The 21,120-nt window shown below is 40.6% G+C and overlaps 1 protein-coding gene across 2 annotated transcripts in view; it reads right to left on the bottom strand.

Moving 5' to 3' along the window:
* Nucleotides 1-3,194: 3,194 nt before the first annotated feature.
* The window catches only part of LOC126297491 (zinc finger protein ZFP2-like), a 40,378-nt gene continuing 22,452 nt past the window's right edge, over nucleotides 3,195-21,120 (bottom strand). For both annotated transcript variants that reach the window (XM_049988370.1, XM_049988371.1), the window contains exons 2-3: nucleotides 14,735-15,082; nucleotides 3,195-7,114 (exon numbers count right to left, since the gene is read on the bottom strand). In XM_049988370.1, coding sequence (XP_049844327.1) covers nucleotides 5,362-7,114; nucleotides 14,735-15,082 — 2,101 coding nt within the window. In that variant the 3' untranslated portion in view covers nucleotides 3,195-5,361. The remainder of the gene's footprint in view (nucleotides 7,115-14,734; nucleotides 15,083-21,120) is intronic.

The following is a 21,120-nucleotide window of genomic DNA, read 5'->3' as shown; positions in this document are numbered from 1 at the left end:
GCGTATATTTTCTTCATCATAAGAATAAGCTTGATGTAAACAAACACAAACATGATGATTGGTCAGAAGCCATTGATCACATAAAATAGTGTTGTTATGCTCTTGAAAGTAGGTTCTATTTATGTATTAAATATCTCATTACTAAGTTATGGTAAATAAATATTTAAGATAGCCTAATACATAAACAGCCATCATTTTTTTTAATCACACTTTAGCTATATAATTTTTATTCCAAAAATTGTGTACAGTCACTGTTGTGCTCCGACTGTTGCAGTGTTAATACACAGTGTGAAAATGACCGGCTCTGCTTTGTTTTGTAGTGAAAGTCGCACATGGAACGCCATTAGAAAGCAGTGAGAAACACATTGTTTACAATATTTTTCACAAGTTTACTGAAAAAATTGGCTCTGAAGTTTTCCGAGAGTATTTACTATAGCTTAAGCATTTCATTAATGGCATGTGCAACTGAGTCAGTAGCAACGCAGAATGGGTTGATGGTTCAAATCTTGCTTTCGTCTTCCTTTTTTTTTCTTGTTCAATTTCAACTACCTACGTCTTTTAAATCTAAAATTCATCAAATTTGTGTTAATTAACACATATCTAATCATAATTTTTTTTTATGAAAAATGCATTTTTTCCTGTTTCTATTTATATATTGAATGCAAGATTCCAGTTTTCATTAAAATATAAATTCTTAATTATCGATATTTTACAAAAGATTGTTAATAAAGGTTGCTTAAAAAAAAACCATAACAAATTAAATTTTTGGGACAAAAATGATAAGCAGTCTTAATTTGGAGTATGTCTATCGTTTTATATCACTGATGTGGTGCCACATGAGCCAGAGTGATAAGTATTGTAGAAACATGAAAAACAATCATTTTCACAGTATCGCGCCTGCAATACAAACACTGCATTTTTACAGTTTGCTATATGAACCCAACAGAACTAATGGGCAGCCAAATTAGGGGATCTGCCACGAGAAATAACATGACATTTAAGCTGCCAGACATACTGGAGCTAATGCATGAAAATTTGTCACACATCACTGCTGAACACTGGTGAGATACAGAACAGCATGGTCAGTGTTGTCCAAGTTAAATGCACTTGTAAAGCTATTATCCCATACTATTAATCAGTAAATGTGCATGCAATGAACAGCATGAAATGTATCTTCATTATCGTGCTTGACTGTACTCAAGACAGCTTGGCTCCTGCTCCATGTGAAACGAAATCCAATTAGATTCCAGCAAACATGGAAGAATATGTGATGTGATGTTTACATCAGGTTTTTTCTTATGATTAATCCAGTATAAGTGTACACTATGCAAACCTCCCTACTTTATGTGGCACTACTTTCACTTCCTCCTTTCCTGAATGGTGTGTTGGAATGTATATACAAAGTGAACAAATCTCCAAATGTGTCAGTGTTGCTCACATATCTTCTATGGCCAATATCAACAGTAGGATACATGGAGCTTCCACCTAGAACACTGAATTACTGCCATCATTACTTAATGGCAGTTGTGTCTGACTATACACAGAACACAAAGCAAATTTCTTCTGTGATGAACTTTCATGGGCATATCAGTGATGCCCAGAACTCGATCTGATCACTGCAGTATTATTGTTTCTTGTCATGGCTCAGTTTATGCCACACAACACTTTCCACTGTTTTAACCAAATCACATTTAGTTACACAGGGTATGCAAAACCTGTGGCTGCATTTAGTCCCACTGAAGCAAAACTTTTTCTTCAGGATATTATAGTAGCACTGATGGTATGTATAACATTTTGCTTTTTAGATGAGTCCATAGTCACATTATGTGAAGAAAACAGCCAGTGTGTGAGGAGAGCTATAGATGAGAAGTTTTTCCTGTAATGTGGCTCAAGTCACAAAAAATCTAATTTCTGCTAGGGTGTTGGGCATCATTTCGATCAATAGTGCAAGTAGTCTCCATATTGTTGAATGTTCAATGGCTCAACAGCAATGTAAAAGGTACTGAAACAAAATCTTTGGCCTCAACTGGCTTGGTTTCCTGATGGCGACCTTACCTTCATGTATGATAGATCACCTTGTTATAAAGCCAAGAAAATGACGATTATCTGCTAAAAATAGTGCAAAAAATGTGTCATGGTTTGGGAATGGTTAGACCTGAACAAAATAGAGAATCTGTGGGTGGCTGTAAAGCAAAAATAGAAGAAAACTGCTATTATAATGAGGCTTAACTCATAGATAAGTTTACAGATAGATGACACTCTGATGTAAACACCAGCCCAATTCTAACAGAAAGCATGCCAAAGATAATTGAACTGTTAATAAACATGAAAGTCATACACACAAAACACAGGGATGAAGCATTTAACTGTTAAATAAATATCTAACACGGAAATATTCTTTTTTACATAAATTCTGCTAGAGGCTAATAATTTTCACACCTATGTATTTGTTGAAAGAGAGAATTTCTACATGGCTACACGGTACACCAGTTAAAAGCTAAACTCACAACCACTTTGTAGCCAACCAAAGCAAAGTCATCTCAAAGCAAAGTTCTCTATGCATTTACTACTTATTCATTATAAATGACAGGACAGTCTATCAAACAAGGAACTGGCCAATCCCTTCCCCTTTTATTGCCAGATATAAGCAACAAGGGCAATGTTCTACTGTCACACATAGTAGGTCATGCTACAAAGTGCTCTCTCTCTCGGTGTTTGTATTCTGCAGATGGGGGTGAGGGAGGCATAATATCAGATTCAGTTCAAGTTAAAAAACACGTGTGTTGTGAATGGTCCTATAGGAATTTAACCTGTTAACATTTTGACTAATGCTGTTACTGATGTAGTATGTTGATAGCTAGTTGACGACATGTTAAATCCAGCCCACTGTAGCAGTGATTTGTCACACTTTATTTATCTGAAATGATAATTAAATCAAGAGCCTAAGCTGTCGACAGGCATTGATATACATCAACAGGGACAGTTGAAAATGTGTGCCTCAACCGGGACTCAAACCTGGGATCTCCTGCTTACATGGCAGACACTCTATCCATCTGAGACACTGAGGGCACAGAGGATAGTGTGACTGCTGGGATTTATCCCTTGCATGCTCCCTGTGAGACCCACATTCCCAACTTAATGGTCTACACACTAAATTCGTAGTGCCCCTGCCCATTACACTTACTACTCACGGGAGACAATCTTACTGAGTCCCGTATGAGTTTAATTATCATTTCATTCTAAGAGAGCTGCATGGTCACTGATGGTATCTGTTCTTTCAGACATGTCTGAAAGAACAGATACCATCTTCATATAGTTAAGGCTAACAGGCCATTGACCTCCTTCTTCTGTGCTGGATGTACACGCATTGCCCGAACTCTTACGGGACTCGGTAAGATTGTCTGCCGCGAGTAATGATGAGTGTAATGGGCAGGGGCACTACGAATATAGTGTGTGGACATTAAGTTGGGAATGTGGGTCTCACGGGGAGCGTGCAAGGGATAAATCCCTGCAGTCGCACTATCCTCTGTGCCCTCGGTGGCTCAGATGGATAGAGCGTCTGCCATGTAAGCAGGAGATCCCGGGTTTGAGTCCTGGGACACACATTTTCAACTGTCCCTGTTGATGTGTATCATTGCCTGTCGACAGCTTAGGGCCTTGATTTAATTATCATTTCATTCTAAGAGAGCTGCATGGTCACCCATGGTATCTATTCTTTCAGACATGTCTGAAAGAACAGATACCATCTTCATATCTTTATTTATCTTGTTGACCAATGACAGTGAGCATTTGTATCACATTTCTGGAAGCAAATGTGCCTTGCACCACTCTCAGGCAATATGCTGGAACCAATAAATTCATGGAGTACTAACAGGGTCGATAGCTGTGTGACACAATGTGGTACACTATTTTTTATCAGAAGATATTTTAATGGGGAACCATTCATGTGGTCTTCCACACAGTATATTATGTTATGTGGTTTTGCCAAGGACCAGGTTGGCTGAGGCACAAGCACCAAAGTTTGTTAGTAGCACCTCATTGTGAACAGTGGAAGCACAAATTAAATGTTCTGCCATCTCAAAAGGATCATGAACCATGAGTAACTCCTGAAGGCTTGTTGTAACCGCAGAAAAGCCAAGTCTAAATGCAGTTGTTCTCAGACGATACACCAGAAATCATACGGGGAGATAGAGTTAACAGGGGACGCCAGGCGTGTCAGAGGGGTCACAAAAGATAACGACGCAGCCAGATAGCCGAGGCGGCGGTCCAAGCGGCCAGGCAGCTGCGCGTGATAAGCAAGGAAGCAGACTCAGCTATTAAGATAAAAAGGGCGCTCTGGGCAGGTCCCTTAATAAGCAATAACTTACAGTATCAACACTCTTGGCTAGAGGGAGAAGTCTGGGAGCGGAGAGAGAAAGAAAGAGGGCCCTAGGTGGGGACCGCACTACGTCATGAGGAGCCAATGAAGGGCTCAGGACGCAGTGCGTGACCATATAGGGAGAGGCCCCTCTACCCCTCCACCCAGCTTCTGAAGAAAAGTACTGAAGTTAATACTAAAACAATCCCTAATAAGGAAAAGTTGCACTCGACGCTACGTCATGCCAAGCGCTGGTGGGGTCGAAGGGGAAGAGCTAACAAAACTCAGAGGCACGCCGCTCCGGGGCTCTCTCTCTCTCGGGTTTAGGCAGCGACGGTAGTCAGCGTGAGTAGCAGCCGACTTGGGCTGAGGGCGGGCTGCAGGCCGACAGTTGGAGATAGTCGCCGATGAGCGTTTAGGCAGCGACCGCGGGACTCTGACGTAGGGTGCTAGTGTGGGCAGCAAAGTGCTGGAAAGTTCTATCAGGCAGCCAGAACGGTGGAAGTCAGTCACCGTCTCTGTAATGGGCTTGGCTATTCTGTAGGTACAATCACTACGCAGTTAGGGTGATCTGTATTCTTTATGAATAAATTAGAACTTTTATAACGTCCATACGAGTTTACTTCTACCAACATCCTAGCCTTGTACCTTCACACCAGGGAATTTAACATCTTAGCCAGATCAAAAGTCTCCCTCTCAATTAGGTCAACCGGCTAATTCCCGTTTACGAACCGTGTCGCTCAATCCCTCGCAAAACCCACGCTTGGGACGCGACAGGCTGCCTAATAATGGTGACAATACATACTAAACAGATCAAGCTACAATCCCCAATCACCCTGAAAAGAAAGGGATCTCTAGCGGCAATCCTAGTGCTCTACTGAGAAAATCACAGTTCAGAAAATGCTAGTGGACATATATGTAACCTTCATAATTACACATTATAGACTGTGACTGTCTCAATACTGTTATTTACAATAGGGTTACATGCAAGGGCACTCTCTCTTTCACTGTTTCTCATCATGTGGCCTGGAACAACCAGGAAATGCCACTGGCCCTCCAACCTCACATTTGTATAGGTCGTCTATTCCAGCTTGTGAATTATTTGAAGCTGAATTTGGGTTTGACCCATTTCTGTTATTAACATTGTTAACATTCACAGCATTTACATTAGAAACAGAATTTACATTAACACTACTAACATTCACATTTGAAGTATTTGGAGGTACCTGACTGTTCTGCACATTTCCAGTTGGATTATTTGAAGCACTAACAGACGTTCTTCCATACTTTTCATGTATACCACGGTGGCGCTTCAGAGCGAATCTGTCAGAAAAGCCAACCTCACAAATGTCGCATCGGTGTGGTTTCTCACCAGTATGGACCTTGGCATGATTTTTTAGGTGGGTAGCTTGATTGAATGCAGAGCCGCAGACTTCACATCGGTAAGGTTTCTCACCGGTGTGAATACGTCTGTGATTCCATAGTGTCGAATGACGGGCAAATGTCTTGTCGCACACTTCACACTGGTACGGACGTTCACCCGAATGTATCCTCTCATGATTCTTCAAGTGTGGGGACTGTGAGAATTGCATCCCGCAAACGGCACACTTGAAAGGTTTTTCTCCCGTGTGCACACGAGCATGGTTTTTCAGGTATGCCGCTTTCGCAAATGCGAGACCACAGATTTCACACTTAAAAGGTTTATCGCCACTATGCAATCTTTTGTGGCTCCACAAACTAGAATATCTGGAAAATGTTCCATCACAAACATTACAGTGGAAGGGTTTGTCAACAGCTGTTGCATTACGAGGCCCACCAATGAAAATGATGCCAGATCCATTACATTTATGACATTTTGTAACACTGGCCACACCTCTACGTTTCACTGGATGATGCCCAGGTTTAATCTCACCCAGATTTGTATTATTTGCAGCATTGTTGGTACCACCACTCTCACTCCCCGAACCACTGCTATTGCTGTACACAGGAGTGGAGCCAGAACCTGAACTGCTGCCTGACATCATTTCTTGACATGATTCACATTTCACAAACTTTCCATTCTTCTTACCTTTCACCAAATTACCACCGTTATGTTCACAAGCTAACTCAACACCACAAGACTCACAGCACTTACTTCCTATGTGCTGCTGATTCTGATTAGCTTTCCCATGAACTCCATTCTTGTGGCTCTTAAGTTCCCCTGCTAAACTAAAACTCACACCACACATATCACAAGTAAACTGGCGTTCACTTTCTGCAGCATTTTGAGCTCCAGTTGCCAGCATATTAGTTGTGTTATGTATCCTTTTATGATGATTTAAGAGAGAGAGATGAGCAAACACTAAACCACAAACATCACACTTAAATGTTGCAGTTGATGCAGCAGCTGCCAAAGACATCTGATTAACTAATGCATAATTGTATCCAAATGGTTGAGCTACATCAAATCTATAGCAGCCTTTGTCATCACCACTTATTCCTCCAACAGGTACAGCTGAATTGCTCTGTTGGTGGACTTTCTGAAGCATGTTCACGTTGTAGCAGAAAGGGAAATCCGCTGATGCACTGCTAGATGTTTTCTCAGGATCCTTATTTTTATCAGATGAAGCACTATACATCTGTGAACTGGCGCCCTGCTGCTGCATACCTGCTGGGTCAAACATGGTAGATGAATCTGCTTTACAGTTACCTCCGTTACTGCCGTTTTCTAGACAAATACCACCATACCTGGCAGCTGGATGTTCTGTCTGTGTGAACCTATAAAGAAAAAGGCAAAAAAAGCAAAAGAGAAAAAGAAGAAATTACATGCTTACATACACCACATTTCATTGCACTAATGCAAGCATTCACAGGTGTTCAGGTACAGAGAGAGACAATATCATATGCAAAAAACAATTTTCTCTGGCAATTTATTGCACTATATTTTAGAAATAAAACTTGTAACTTACAAACATATTCTAAATGATCTTCATTTATTCCTGAGATGTAAATTATATAATTATTAGGATAGATTGCTATTTGCTACATAGATCTGTCACAGAACACCAGAAAGGCACATTTAATATGACAGGTATCTGTGTGTGAGTTGTGCACTGTGAGTTGTTCCTATATATGATGGACTTTCTCTGATAGCTAGAATCTGGGTAATAGTCTACTATTACATGTGCCTGCCTGTTGTTCAATGCCTCCTCTAGCAATCTAGCCTAATATTCATATTGATATTTCATCTATATTTTCCACGTTTTAAGATATACTGTAAAATATATAAATTAGTATTATGTCACAAAAAATATATTCAGATATCTAATAATAGTTACTAATTAGTCATGTTATAATCTACTAAGTAATATTTTGACGTATCTCCTATATCTGTGTGTGTGTGTGTGTGTGTGTGTGTGTGTGTGTGTGTGAGAGAGAGAGAGAGAGAGAGAGAGAGAGAGAGCGAGTGAGTGAGAGAGAGAGAGAGAGAGAGAGAGAGAGAGAGAGAGAGCACCCTAAGGCTGTTGTAAGATATATTGGAGGGGACAATCAAATACTGGCTTGTCAACTATGAATACCAGCAAAGTCTGGGATAACTGATAACATTCTCACAATCTATGGAGTTCATGGTTATGAAACTAGATGTTGCATAATAAAAATAAGAACTATTCTAGTATATTTTTGTAGAAGCTGAGTAGTGATGACCACATGAGATAGACGGCTATCATCCTATTTCAATGAAAGTTTTTGTGAAGAGTACCAACTCAATGTGATATCAAAGAAACGTCTTCATCCATAAAGTACTCTGCTTGCTCCTGATAATCTATGTAAAGCAGACAGGAGAAATTAATGTGCAGCAAAATTAAAAACAAAATATTGAAAACTGTTAAGATAATGAAGCAAGTTTCTTGACAGACATACATTTCCACCCCAATCCCTCTGGGGCTGCTACCAACTGGCCAGTACTCAGTAATTTAATCATTGTCACAGCAGAGATTTCATTTAGGGTAGCGATTCCCAGCTGCCACAGTTTGGTTTGATTTTGGAATTTTAGAACAGAAAGGACTGGTTATTGGAGGTTTTCCTTCACTGTAGATTACTGGAGGTTTTCCTTCACTGTAGATAAAATGGATAAGAATGAAGCAAAATCAACTGATGAATTCAGAGAACATATTTATGGATAAATTTTGCATTGTTTCTCCAAAACTAAAACAATATAGTTGTAAATCAATGGAAGTTTACAATACAAGTTACTTTTATATGGATAATCAAAAAATGGGTGAGCCATCTGCTGCGTAGGACATCTAAGTATCACAGGAGTAGTCCCGACAACACAAAAATCTTTAAAACCGGTCTCATATTCATGTAATTCTTATCTGAAATGAAAGTTAAACAATCAACCAACAGGTGGCTGTTCTATCTGGATATAAAACGCATGTCCTCAAAGTGTGATATATTGTAACTGGTATCTAATAAGCAACACAAACTGGTGGTCTTCTTCACGAGGTAATCATGCACCAAAGCCAGCATACTTTTTCTCATTAAAAGATTTGTTACTAATCACAAAAAAAGTTCCAGTAGGTATTTCTCTTACACAACCACAATGCAAGAAACATTTTCAAGCAAAGAATGCCTCCTCTCCTGGAGAACTAGCAGGGTTTGCAGGAGAGCTTCTGTAAAGCTTGGAAGGTAGGAGACGAGGTACTGGAAGAATTAAAGCTGTGAGGACAGGGCATGAGTTGTGTTTGGGTAGCTCAGATGGTAGAACACTTGCCTGCGAAAGGCAAAGGTCTCGAGTTCATGTCTCGGTCCGGCACACAGTTTTAATCTGCCAGGAAGTTTCATATCAGCGCACACTTCACTGCAGAGTGAAAATCTCATTCTGGAAACATCCCCAAGGCTGTGGCTAAGCCATGTCCCTGCAATATCCTTTCTTTCAGGAGTGCTAGTTCTGCAGGATTCCAGGGTTCGCAGGAGAACTTATGTAAAATTTGGAAGGTAGGAGACGAGGTACTGGCAGAAGTAAATCTGTGAGGACGGGGCGTGAGTCGTGCTGGGGTAGCTCAGATGGTAGAGCACCTCCCCGCGAAAGGCAAAGGTCCCGAGTTCGAGTCTCGGTCCAGCACACAGTTTTAATCTGCCAGGAAGTTGCAAGTGAGGACTTGGCTGCTCCAACTATACAAGGAAGTCAAAGAGTTGGAAAACAGTGTGACAATAGTTGTAACATGATAGATAACTACTGCAGCTGCAGTGAGGAGGATTCTCCTGATGCAGAAGGAAGAAATGAGTGAGGCTAATGAGGCCACAACACAAGGGCATCTTTCTGAGAGGCCTGGAGAAACGTATGCCACACCTTAGTGGACCTTTTATCGCTCTTGTTTTGGGTCATAGTAGCCTACATCCCAATTCCCAGAGCCTCAAATATTGTGTCAAAGTTGTAATTGTAAGTCTGGGCCCGGTACTCAGATATCAAGTTGATTTCCTGTAGTGGCGTCTTTAGCGAGACGGTCAGCAAGTTCGCTTCCTGGGATGCTTATGTGGCTCGCTGTCCAGATGAAGGTCACTGTCTTTCCAGAGCTGTAGAGGTCAACTCGTAGGTCCTAGATGTTGGGAACCAAACGATTTTTGGGATAGCACAGGAATATGCCTTTTATGCAACTCTTGGAGTCGATAAAGCTCAGAAAGTTTGTCGTGGCAAGGGATCTGATGTACTGCAAAGCCTGAGATATGGAAACCAACTCTGCAGTGTATACACTGCAGGCACTTAGCAGAGAGTGTTTCTTGTGTCACCTTGCACATATGAAAGCATAACAAACCCTGTCACTGACTTTCGATCTGTCTGTGTAGATGCATAATCATGGAGGATGAAACGAAACAGGTGTCAAGAGAAGAATAGGATCAGCATCCTTCTTGGGGCCACAAAAGAGGTCCATCCATATCACAGGATAGGGTACAGAACACAGAGGGGGGAGAGGGTGTTCGAGAAGGAGCCCTAGGAACACAAAACACAAACTAAAGGAGGCTGTTGGAGGTTCTTCAGAAGAGTATCGAGTCAGATCCCAACTGGTCTACGTGGTTTTGAGCAGTGTGTAAACAGTCTGAACTGTTGGTTGTGGAACAGAGTTGAAGGCATCTGACAGATAGTGGCTTGGAATTAGCCACAAGCTGCCGTCGTCTAACCACTCCCCTCCCCCAGCTGTGGCTGTGGAACACCAGCTTCTGCCAGGTGGCTGTCAACAGGCCTTGTACATAAGGCCCCCTGTTGCCAACCACACACTAGTGTGGTGAACCAGATCCATCAAGCTCAGTACAGATGGTGCTGACAACCCATAGGTAACACATTTCATCCAAGTGATATAAAATCAGTGCTTTGTAGAATCACAGAAGAACTATGTGGTCCATGCACCATGAGGAGTTAATAAGAAAATGAAGAGCATTTAGCTTCTTCAAGCAAGCTGCCTTGAGTCGGCAGACATGTGGCAGCCGAGTTAGCTTGTTGTCAAATAAAATACCTAAGAATTGAAACGTTCCAATAACTTTAAGTAACTGTTCATGAAGATAAATTTATGAGTGCAGGTGCACAGTCTGGCATCAGCAAAAATGCAAAACTCTTGATTTTGAGGGAGAAAATTGATAACCATGATTCAAAGTCCAGTCATGTATTCTCCAAACATATTCCCTGTAGTTACCTGCTCAGTGGTGCACAGTTGTATGCAGAGGCATAGTACAGGCAAGGATCATCCACATACAGAGATGGAGAGACTGTGGGACCCACTGCATTAACAATGCCATTGATGGTGATAGTGAACAGTCTTACACTCAGAACTGATCCCTGAGGTACTCCAGTTTCCTGTACACATCGGTTACTGGGAACTGAACCTATATGGACCCAAAAAAAGTTGGAGAGATAGAAAATTCTGGATAAAAATGGGTGAACTTCCCCGAAAACCTCACTCGTGCAGTGTAGACAAAATTTGATGTTGCCAGGTATATCATATGCCTTCTGCAGGTCAAAGAACACAGCAATGAGATGTTGGCAATGTGCAAAAGCATTGAGCACTGCAGATTTCGGATGAACCAGGTGATCTGTGTTGGACTGGAAAGCCTGAAAGTCACTTTGGAATGATGACATATGGCCTCTGGCTTCAAGGCACCAACAAAGACGGCGCCTGACCATTTAATTGAATAGTTTACACAGGCCATTCATCAGAGAGACTGGCCCGAATTTTGTTAAAATATGTGGATCGTTTCCCAGTTTCAGGACAGGAATAATAATACCTTCCTGCAATTGGGAGAAAAATTCTCCTTCCCACATAATACGATTAACAGGCCTGAGAATATGTTTCATGCTGTCAGCATGAAGAGCATTTGGTTGTGGATTTTTTTGGGTACAGGGGATGTATCTCGACAATCTACCAAAGTCCTGCCAAGCTACCATTCACTAAAGGGAGAATTTTATGATAGAGAACCATGTGCATGGAAGGCTACTGGGCAGTGCTTACAAAGGTGTTTCTGTGTCAGGAAATGAGGATGGTAATTACTACAAGCAGACACTTCAGCAAAGTGAGCCACAAAAAAGTCGGCATGTAAACACCTCAGCAAAGTGAGCCACAAAAAAGTCGGCATGTATCACGGGATCAGTGCAGACGTTACCATTGACGATGATGCCAGGAACCATCGTAGGTGATGGATGGCTGCAAATGCAGCAGAGTTTAGTCCATACTTGGGATGATGGTGTATGGGATCGCACGGATGATACATATTGCTCCCAACACTCCTGCTTCCTTTTCTTTATCAAAAACTGCACTTTCACCTAGGGTCTCTTGAATGCTATTAAATTATCCATTGAAGCACACAACTTCTGGCATTCCCTGATAGCTGTGACCATATTTTCAGACCACCATAGCACTGGCTGTTGGTCGGATGAGCCATAGGCATAGGGAATTGCTGCTGCGTCATGAATAATAGTATCTTGTACTACTTTGTCAATATCCATTGCATAACTGGCTGCAAAAGTAGCTGTAGATGAGAAAGTCTGCCAGTCAGCTTTCCAAAGTGACCAATGTGGAAAGGGAGAAAACAATAGAGAAATGGTCGCTGTCACAAAGATCACCATAGATGCACCACTGAATCAGGGGTAAGATACTTGGACTGCAAACAGTATTCATGTATTTAGGTTTCACTAAGGAACTTTTCATTATGACAGATGCAAGCCATCACACGATCAGCATATACTTAGCCAAGAGCCAATCTGATGACCCTCAACAAAGCTGAACAGAAGTACAACATGGTAGAACATGAAGTCTTAGCAATAGTTAAGGCTGTGAAATATTTATGTTCAGCAGAAAGTTTAAGATTATCATGGAACACAAACTACTTGTGTTGTTACGCAGCACCTCTGATCTGTCTTCCTGGATGATGAAGTTCCACTTAAAACTGGAAGAGTATGATAATCAAATACTTTACAAGGAAGGCAGACAAAATCGTGTGGCTGATGCACTGTCGCGTATTAGAAGTATATGCAATGCAGGTACAGAGCTCAAACACAGTTGACTGAGCCAGCTGAGGATGTGAGTGTTTGTGATGATAAGCCAGTCACAGCCGGGAACCTTGGAGACATGCACAGAGACAGCTGGCAAAGTGATAAAAACAATCGCTGAGACAACAGAGCAGTCAGCTTAGGGTGAAAATGTTGACACACCATTGCTAAGCACAGAGAGCACAATGAATCCGGCACACAAACTGGCTATTAACTCAGATGAACATATCCCCTATAGGTGGACATCAGGGGATGGGGAGAACTTATGAATAGATGAAACAATATTGTACTTGGCCTGGGACGAAGGTTGATGTAGAGGAATTTATTAAGAATTGTGAGAGCTGTCACATAAACAATATAACACAGACAAAGACGAAGCAGCCATTGGAATTGACCCCTACACCAGAATTTGTATTTGAAAGATGCAGTACTGACATCATAGAACTGTTACCGCAAACAAATGCAGGTAACTGACTCATTCTGACATTTCAAGATACACTAATTTAATTTGTTTTAGCCAAGCCCATTGACCAATAAGATGCTGACATGGCTGTGCGAAATCTATTTGACAATGTAATTGTAAGATTTGGGATACCAACATCACTATTAAGTGACTTGGTCAGTAATTTTATAAGTGGTAGCATGCATGAGGCAGACATGTAAGCCTTTAAAGATATAAAATGCCCAGACACAAGCTATCACACACAAACCAATGGTGCGCTGGAACAAACCCACTGTATGCTAACAAAGTTGTTACGATACTATATTAGTCGCAGTCAATCAGATTGGGACCTTTTGGTATCGTACACCTCGTTTGCATATAGCACAACACTTTGTAACACAATAGGGAACACCCTGTTTGAATTATTTTTTGGTAGGAAATTTAACCTATAACTTTGGCTCCAGAAGCAACTGGCAAATGGGATTTGTAATTACTATGACTATGCAACTGAAATATGGCAAAGGATGCAAATGCTGCATCAGGCTACTCGAGTAGTGACATCAGCACAAGGGAAAGTATAAGTTAAATTATGACAAGACCCAGAGTCCAAAAGTGTTCCAGAAGCATGACTGCATGTTACTTTATGATGAAAGTGTACGAAGGGGATGCAGTAACAAATTAGATAGCACACGGTGAGGGCCATATACTGCTGTGGATGTGAAAGAGCCATTAGATTACGGGAAAGAAATTTATAAAAGTGCATGCAAATCAATTAAAACAGTTTTTCTGGAATGAGGGTACGACCAGTAGGCTGAGTGTTTCTTTCTATTACAGATGTCAGGGGGATAGGCACTCTGGGTAACAGCACTTATGGGAAGTGTGTTGGTGACCTGCCCTGCGGGAATACTAAATTTTATTGGTGAGACTAGCAAGATATTGTTAGGTACACTAGATGAAGATGATGCATCCTTCTTTAGAGCAAGAAGAACAACAGAGATAACTGTTGTGACTGTCAAAAGGACAAGTGACTAAAGTGACAGCATGACTAACAGGGATAAATCAAACAATAAACGCAGTGACTAAGAATGAGTACACTATTAACAATGGGATTAGAAAACTGAGAGTGCATGTAGAAGAATACGAAAACAGAAGCAGAAAGCATGCCTCAATGAAAAACATTCTAATGACAAAGTGGCACACAGACAGTTCCATAAAGTAACAACATTTGAGACTATTACAAAGTAGAACAAATTTAGTGCCTAGCAATGACTGGAATCAATGGTACAGTATTCTACACAGAAAGCTACTCTGAACATAACAGTTACCCATTACAACAACATACAGTAAACAGCATCCACCAAATAAAATTATTTCATGCTTTAGGGTGTCCCCAGTGGGTGAAATGGTAGAAGGTTACCTGTTTGTGTGTTCAGTCTGTGTGAACATGGAACATTTGCCAACAACTGATGATGGTATTTTCAGCAAACTTCTTTGCTGATTATCATCTGCTCCAATGAAATTCTGGCTACCATGCTGTGGAACTTGACCAAGCTGATCATCACGTGTCTTTACAACAGCTGTATGCTGTGGAGGAGGTGGCGGTGGTGGCGGTGGCTGCTGCTGCTGTTGCTGCTGCTGCTGTTGTTGTTGTTGCTGTTGCTGCTGTTCCCTTGCTGTTGTACCTGCAGCTGTACTGTTGGACGAGAGCCAAGCATTTGACTCTAGGGCCATTGATGTTCGCACAGATGCCTGCCGGTAATCAAACCTTCAACAGGAAAAGAAACACGTCCAAGATAAAGAGTCAGCTACAACAAATATAAATCAGATTCATGTATATGGAGATGGTTCTAGAATGAAGCAAAGTCTATTCATAAGACAAAACTACAATAAAAGGTAAACATTTAAAAAAAGATTAAGAGAAATATAAATGTTCAGTTTTCAACAGATACTACATAACAACTTCATCTGCTCTCTATTAGAATCACTGATTTTTCACAAACAACAAATTGTATTTTTTCAGAAAGTTATGTTTAGGACCTATAGCCTTTCTTGTGCTACATTTCCATTGTATATTAGCATCAAACATTCCATTTAACATGCACCTTCCATATACAATTTTTCACACTATTTATTCCTAACAACTGGTATGCAACAATTTCCTTTTGCAGACCTTATATCTAAGTATGACAAAATGTCTTAACTTTCAGTCTTGTGAACTGCAGAGAACTGTTCGGTATTGGGGAAATTTGATAATTATTTTTTTTTTATTTCATCTTGATATAAAATTCAGCTGTAGTGGTTACCGGTTTCAGGCTGACACATCAACCGTATTTCTATGGACTATATATAGGACAGACGCAGCGTTGCATCTCACAGCGCCGCAGTGAACACATTAGGCATGTACGCTTGGGTCAGACCAACAAATCTGCTGTGGCAGAACATAGTATTGATGAGAAGCACATCTTCTATTTAGAGGACACAAAGAAAATATGCAGTACAAATGGTTTTTGGGACTCAGTAATCAAAGAGTCCATAGAAATACAGTTACACGACAACCTAATCAACTGCAACAGTGGCTACCATCTCAGCACAGCCTGGGAGCCTGCAACCAGGAAAATCAGAGAAGAATGTTCTGTTCCACCGAGAGCTGCGGACGGAGCAGACAGAGACGGATGCCAGGACTCGAACCCCGTACATGCCACCTCCCTCCCCCCCCCCCCCCCCGCCACCACCACCACCACCACCACCACCACCACCACCGGCCAATCCAGGCGCATCAGGTGTTTCCGCACGCGCGTGATTGGCTGGCTGCGGGAAGTGGAGAGCGGTCCAGCAGAGATATAAGCATGTGACCGGTGATATCCCGGCACTTCGCCTGAAGGTGATGGAGACGCATTCCATCAAAATGTTGCTACGAGATGACGATGCTACTCAGCTAACAACCAGTGAAGACTTCATATATAACTTTAGTGCTATGGTAACAGATGGAGTAGCAACAGCTGCAATTCTGACTCCTTAACCGAAGTCACTAATGAATGCATTTGTGGAGATTCTTGACTTGTTGGTAGCTCGTGGTGGAAGAAATTTTCACCACCGAAATCTGGCTGACAATCAGAGGAGGGGTGGTGGTGTAAAGCTCATGATCACTATACTTGGCACCAATGTTCTGCATAAAATTCCAAACCTCTTCATAATGTCTCATGAGATGAATGCATGTTATGCTGCTGATGGTGAGCTGTCTGTCAGATGTCGATGTTAAGTCTGGAGGTCTCCTTAATGTTATCTGAGAAGTGTAGGCTATAGCAAGAACTGGGTTTCACCCTCTGCCTTCTCTCATCTTCATACAGTGCAAACATGACACCACACTATCACACACCCAATATGGTCATCTACAGATACACTTAAGACACAACTCTCACACAATGTGTGGAAAATGGAATTGAGGCTGTAGAAAGAAAATACTTTGCGATTAGATGGCTAACCCCACCCCTAAGGAACTGCCAGCCAACAATGCCATGACTCCTTTTTAATAGCTGTAACAAAAGCAACCACTTTAGCAGTATCAATAGCTTATCCAAAAACTTATATTGCAATGTTCACTGTTTCCCCTTTCCCCACCACTGGCCCAATGGTTCCTTGATCTATTCCCTAAATTATGAGAGGGGCTGCAAATATTGAAATAACTAATCCACACAGTTACAGCACCACCTCTTGGCAGCTCGTAAGAGAGATACTGTTCCTGACGTGATTATTTCCTACATTGTTGTGGCACACAAGTCTTTTAATTGTTGCAAAAGCTTCTTTTGACCTTTAAGAACTAATAAAGATGCTGGTCCAATACTATGATCAGCAAGTGTATGGGATGTCCAAGTATTTTTGCATCTTTAATTAAAAGAAAAAACCAGGCTAATCAAATTTAGAAATGGCTGCTAAGATGATATGTATAGGTAGGCCCTTGTTTTGTCTTCTCCAGCTCATGGAAAGCCTCATAAAAGATCATCTGATACAAGATGAAGTTACCTGAAGCCTTCAAATTGGACACTTTATTGATCAAGGAAAATACTCAAAAGTACTCAGTCTGTACCACATCAGATAGTTAGTTCATTATCTACACGTTCCATAGATTATCTGATGCAGGCGAAAGGGAATAAAAAGTTTAAAAAATGAGACCACCAGGAAGTGAAAAATGGCTAAGCAGGAATAGCTAGATGATAAATGTAAGGATTTAGAAGCACATTTCACTAGGCGAAAGACAGATACTGCCTACAGGCCTTTGGGGAAAAGAGAAGCAGCTTTTTGAATATCAAGAGCTCAGATGGAAAAGAAGACCTAAGCAAAGAAGAGGAAACTGAAAGGTGGAAGGAGTATATAGAGGGTCTATACAAGAGAGATAAACTTGCAGGCAATATTATAGGAAGGGAAGTGGATGTAGATGAAGATGAGATGGGAGATATGAAACTGCGAGAAGAATCTGATAGAGCTCTGAAATATCTCAGTTGAAACAAGATATTGGGAGTAGACGATATTCAGAACAACTGGTAGCCTTGGGAGAGCCAGCCATGACAAAACTCTTCCCTCTGATGTGCAAGATGTGTGGGACAAGTGAAATACCCTCACACTTCCAGAAGAATGTAATAACTTCAATTCCAAAGAAAGCAGTTGCCGACAGGTGTGAAAATCAGTTTAACTAGTTATGGCTGCAAAACACTAACACAAATTCTTTACAGAAGACTGGAAAAACTAGTAGAAGCTGAACTCGGGGAAGGTCAGTTTGGATTCCGGAGAAATGTAGGAACTCGCGAGCCAATACTGACACTATGACTTATCTTAAAAGATACATTAAGGAAAGCAAACCTACATTTACAGCACATGTAGACTTAGAGCAAGCTTTTGACAGTGTTGTCTGGAATACTCCCATTAAGATTTTGAAGGTAGTAGGGATAAAATACAGGGAGTGAAAGGCAATTTACAACTTGAACAGACAGTAGTTATAAGAACTGAGGGGAATGGCACGGAAGCAGTGGCTGAGAAGGGAGTGAGACAGGGTTGTGGAATATCCCTGATGTTATTCAACTGTACATTGAACACGCAGTAAGGGGGGGGGGGGGGGGAGAAAATTTGGAGTACGAATTAAAGTTCAGGGAAAAGAAATAAAAACTTTGAGGTTTGCAGATGACACTGAAATTCTGTAAGAGACAGCAACGGACTTCGAAGAGCAGTTGAAGGGCATGGACATTGTCTTAAAAGGAGGATATATGATGAACAACAACAAAAGCAAAACAAGGATAATGGAATGCAGTCGAATTAAATTGGGTGATGCTAAGGGAAACGAGGCATTTCAAGTAACAGATGAGCTTTGCTATTTCAGCAGCAAAATAACTGATGATAACCAAAGTAGACAGGATATAAACACAAACTGGCAATGGCAAGAAAAGCATTTCTGAAAAAGATATTTTGTTAACGGCAAATATAGATTTAAATGTTAGGTTGTCTTTTCTGAAAGTATTTGCCTGGAATGTAGCCAAGAATGTAAGGGAAACATGGAAAATAAACAATTTAGATAAAACAAGAAGAGAAGCTTTTGAAATGTAGTGTTACAGAAGAATGGCGAAGATTAGATGGGTTTATCGCGTAACTAATGAGAAAGTACTGATTGGTTGGTTTGTTTGGGATGTAAAGAGACCAAACTACAGGGTCATCAATCCCTAGGAAGTACTGAATAGAACTTGGGAGACAAAAGCAGATTCAGAAGGATGTAGGTTGCAGTAGTTATTTGGAGGTGAAAAGGTTTGCAGAGGATAGAGTAACATTCAGAGCTGAATCAAGCCAGTCTTCAGACTGAAGACGGCGACAACAACAGATTCTTTTATCAAAATGATGCTGAATGAGTGAGTTTAAAGGCTATGTATACATGACTAGTGTTAGCATTAATGAAGATATTGTCATTTTATTCCTACTTATGCAGCTATATTTAAAAACAAGTTTTTTTTTAATACTGTATACCAGTTATTAAATAGAAATTTGTCAATGGAATAGAAAAAGTTGTCCAGGAGATATGATTTTAAATTAGATTTAAAACTTGCTTTGCTACCTGTCAGATATTTTATGACAATGGGCACATGATTAAACATTTTTGTTGCTGCATTTTGAACTTCTTTCCGAGGCACTGAAAGCTTTAACAATGGGTAATAAAGGTCATTTTTGCCTCTAGTTTTGCAGGTACGTTCATCACTGTTCTTCTCAAATTGTGATGGATTATTTATGATGAATTTCATTTGTGAAAATGTGAACTGTGACGGCACAGTTAAATGCCTAGCTCCTTGAAGAGATACCTATATGACGTCCATAGCCGAAAACCAGTTATTATCCTTACTGCTTGTTTTTGTGATATCAATATTTTCTTTGTAAGTTATGAGTTAACCCAGCTAATTATTCTGTAAGACATCGTTGAGTGGAAAATGCAAATTATGTCAGGAGGTTGATACATTTGTTTCCAAGACCAGCAATTGTACGAAGAGCAAAAGTAGCAGAACTTAATTGTTTCAGGACCTCGGTAATATGCTTCTTCCAGTTCAAGTTTTCATCAATATCTACAACCAAAAATTTGGAGTATTCTAAAGTATTTACAGACTCCTACACATGTGCTACATCCATTGTTGGTATGACTCTACTTGTTTTACAGAACGGAATGTAGTGTTTTCCTTTTCTCTTTTTTCAAAATTTAGGGAGAGTCCATTTTCAGGGATCCACTTAATAATTCTATGGAACACATCATTTACTAACTCTTCCGTTGCTTTCTCTCTAATGGGATTGATTGTAACATTAGTGTCATCTGCAAAAAAGTATGAATTTTGCTCAGTGAAAGTTAAATGGAAGGTCATTCAGATATATAAGGAATAGGGGTGGACCCAGAATTGAACTCTGTGGAACTCCCTTCGTGATTTTACCCGTCACTAAAATTTTCTACCTTTACGCATTGTCTGAAATATTCAGCACAACCTTTTACATTCTGCTTGTCAAGTACGATTCAAATCAGCATGTGTTAAGTCATCAATTCCAGAAAATTTGAGTTTTTGTAAGATAGTATCAAGGTGTACACTATCAAAAGCCTTGGAGAGATGATAAAAATATCAATTGGCAATATATTACTATTTAATGCTTGTACTATTTGGTGAGTAAATGTATAAATAGCATTCTCAATTGAACAACCTTTGTGGAATCCAAACTGTGATTTGTTAAGTAAACTGTTTTCATTTAAGTGTGGCACTGCTCTTGAATACATTACTTTTTCATATATTTGGGAAGAAGATGTCAGTATGGAAATTAAATGATAATTCCTTAAGTCCAAGCAACAGCAGAGAGAAGACTGTACAGGGTATGCCATTAACCTAGGTGGCTGCAAAACACGTGCTGCATGCCATTAACCTAGGCGGCTGCAAAACACGTGCTGCACCGAGTGAGAATATCTAGAGATAAGGAGGCTGTGGATCAAGATCACCACAGCCAGTTGAAAGGTTCCTTTTAATTGGATGCTGAAGCAGCAGCAACATTTGGTCCCACAAGTTACTGGAAGCTAAATTCTGTCCTGCTGCTGAAAACCATAATAATATTGATTATGTATAGGTTGTCACCAGGCATCAGGTTAGTGGCCACCACACACAAGTCTGTAGTGTCAGCTTCAGATGAAATTGCAAATACCTTTAGCTTGAATTTATTTAATAAATTTAGATTTCCTGTGGGCAATTCGGTGTGCGTCACATCTAGCCTTATATCATGTATAAACCCAGTAACTTATACAATGGG

The sequence above is a fragment of the Schistocerca gregaria genome, chromosome X, assembly GCF_023897955.1.
Source record: "Schistocerca gregaria isolate iqSchGreg1 chromosome X, iqSchGreg1.2, whole genome shotgun sequence".
Taxonomy (NCBI): domain Eukaryota; kingdom Metazoa; phylum Arthropoda; class Insecta; order Orthoptera; family Acrididae; genus Schistocerca; species Schistocerca gregaria.
The sequence above is the reverse complement of the archived record's forward strand: the minus strand, read 5'-3'. Positions and strand labels throughout refer to the sequence as shown.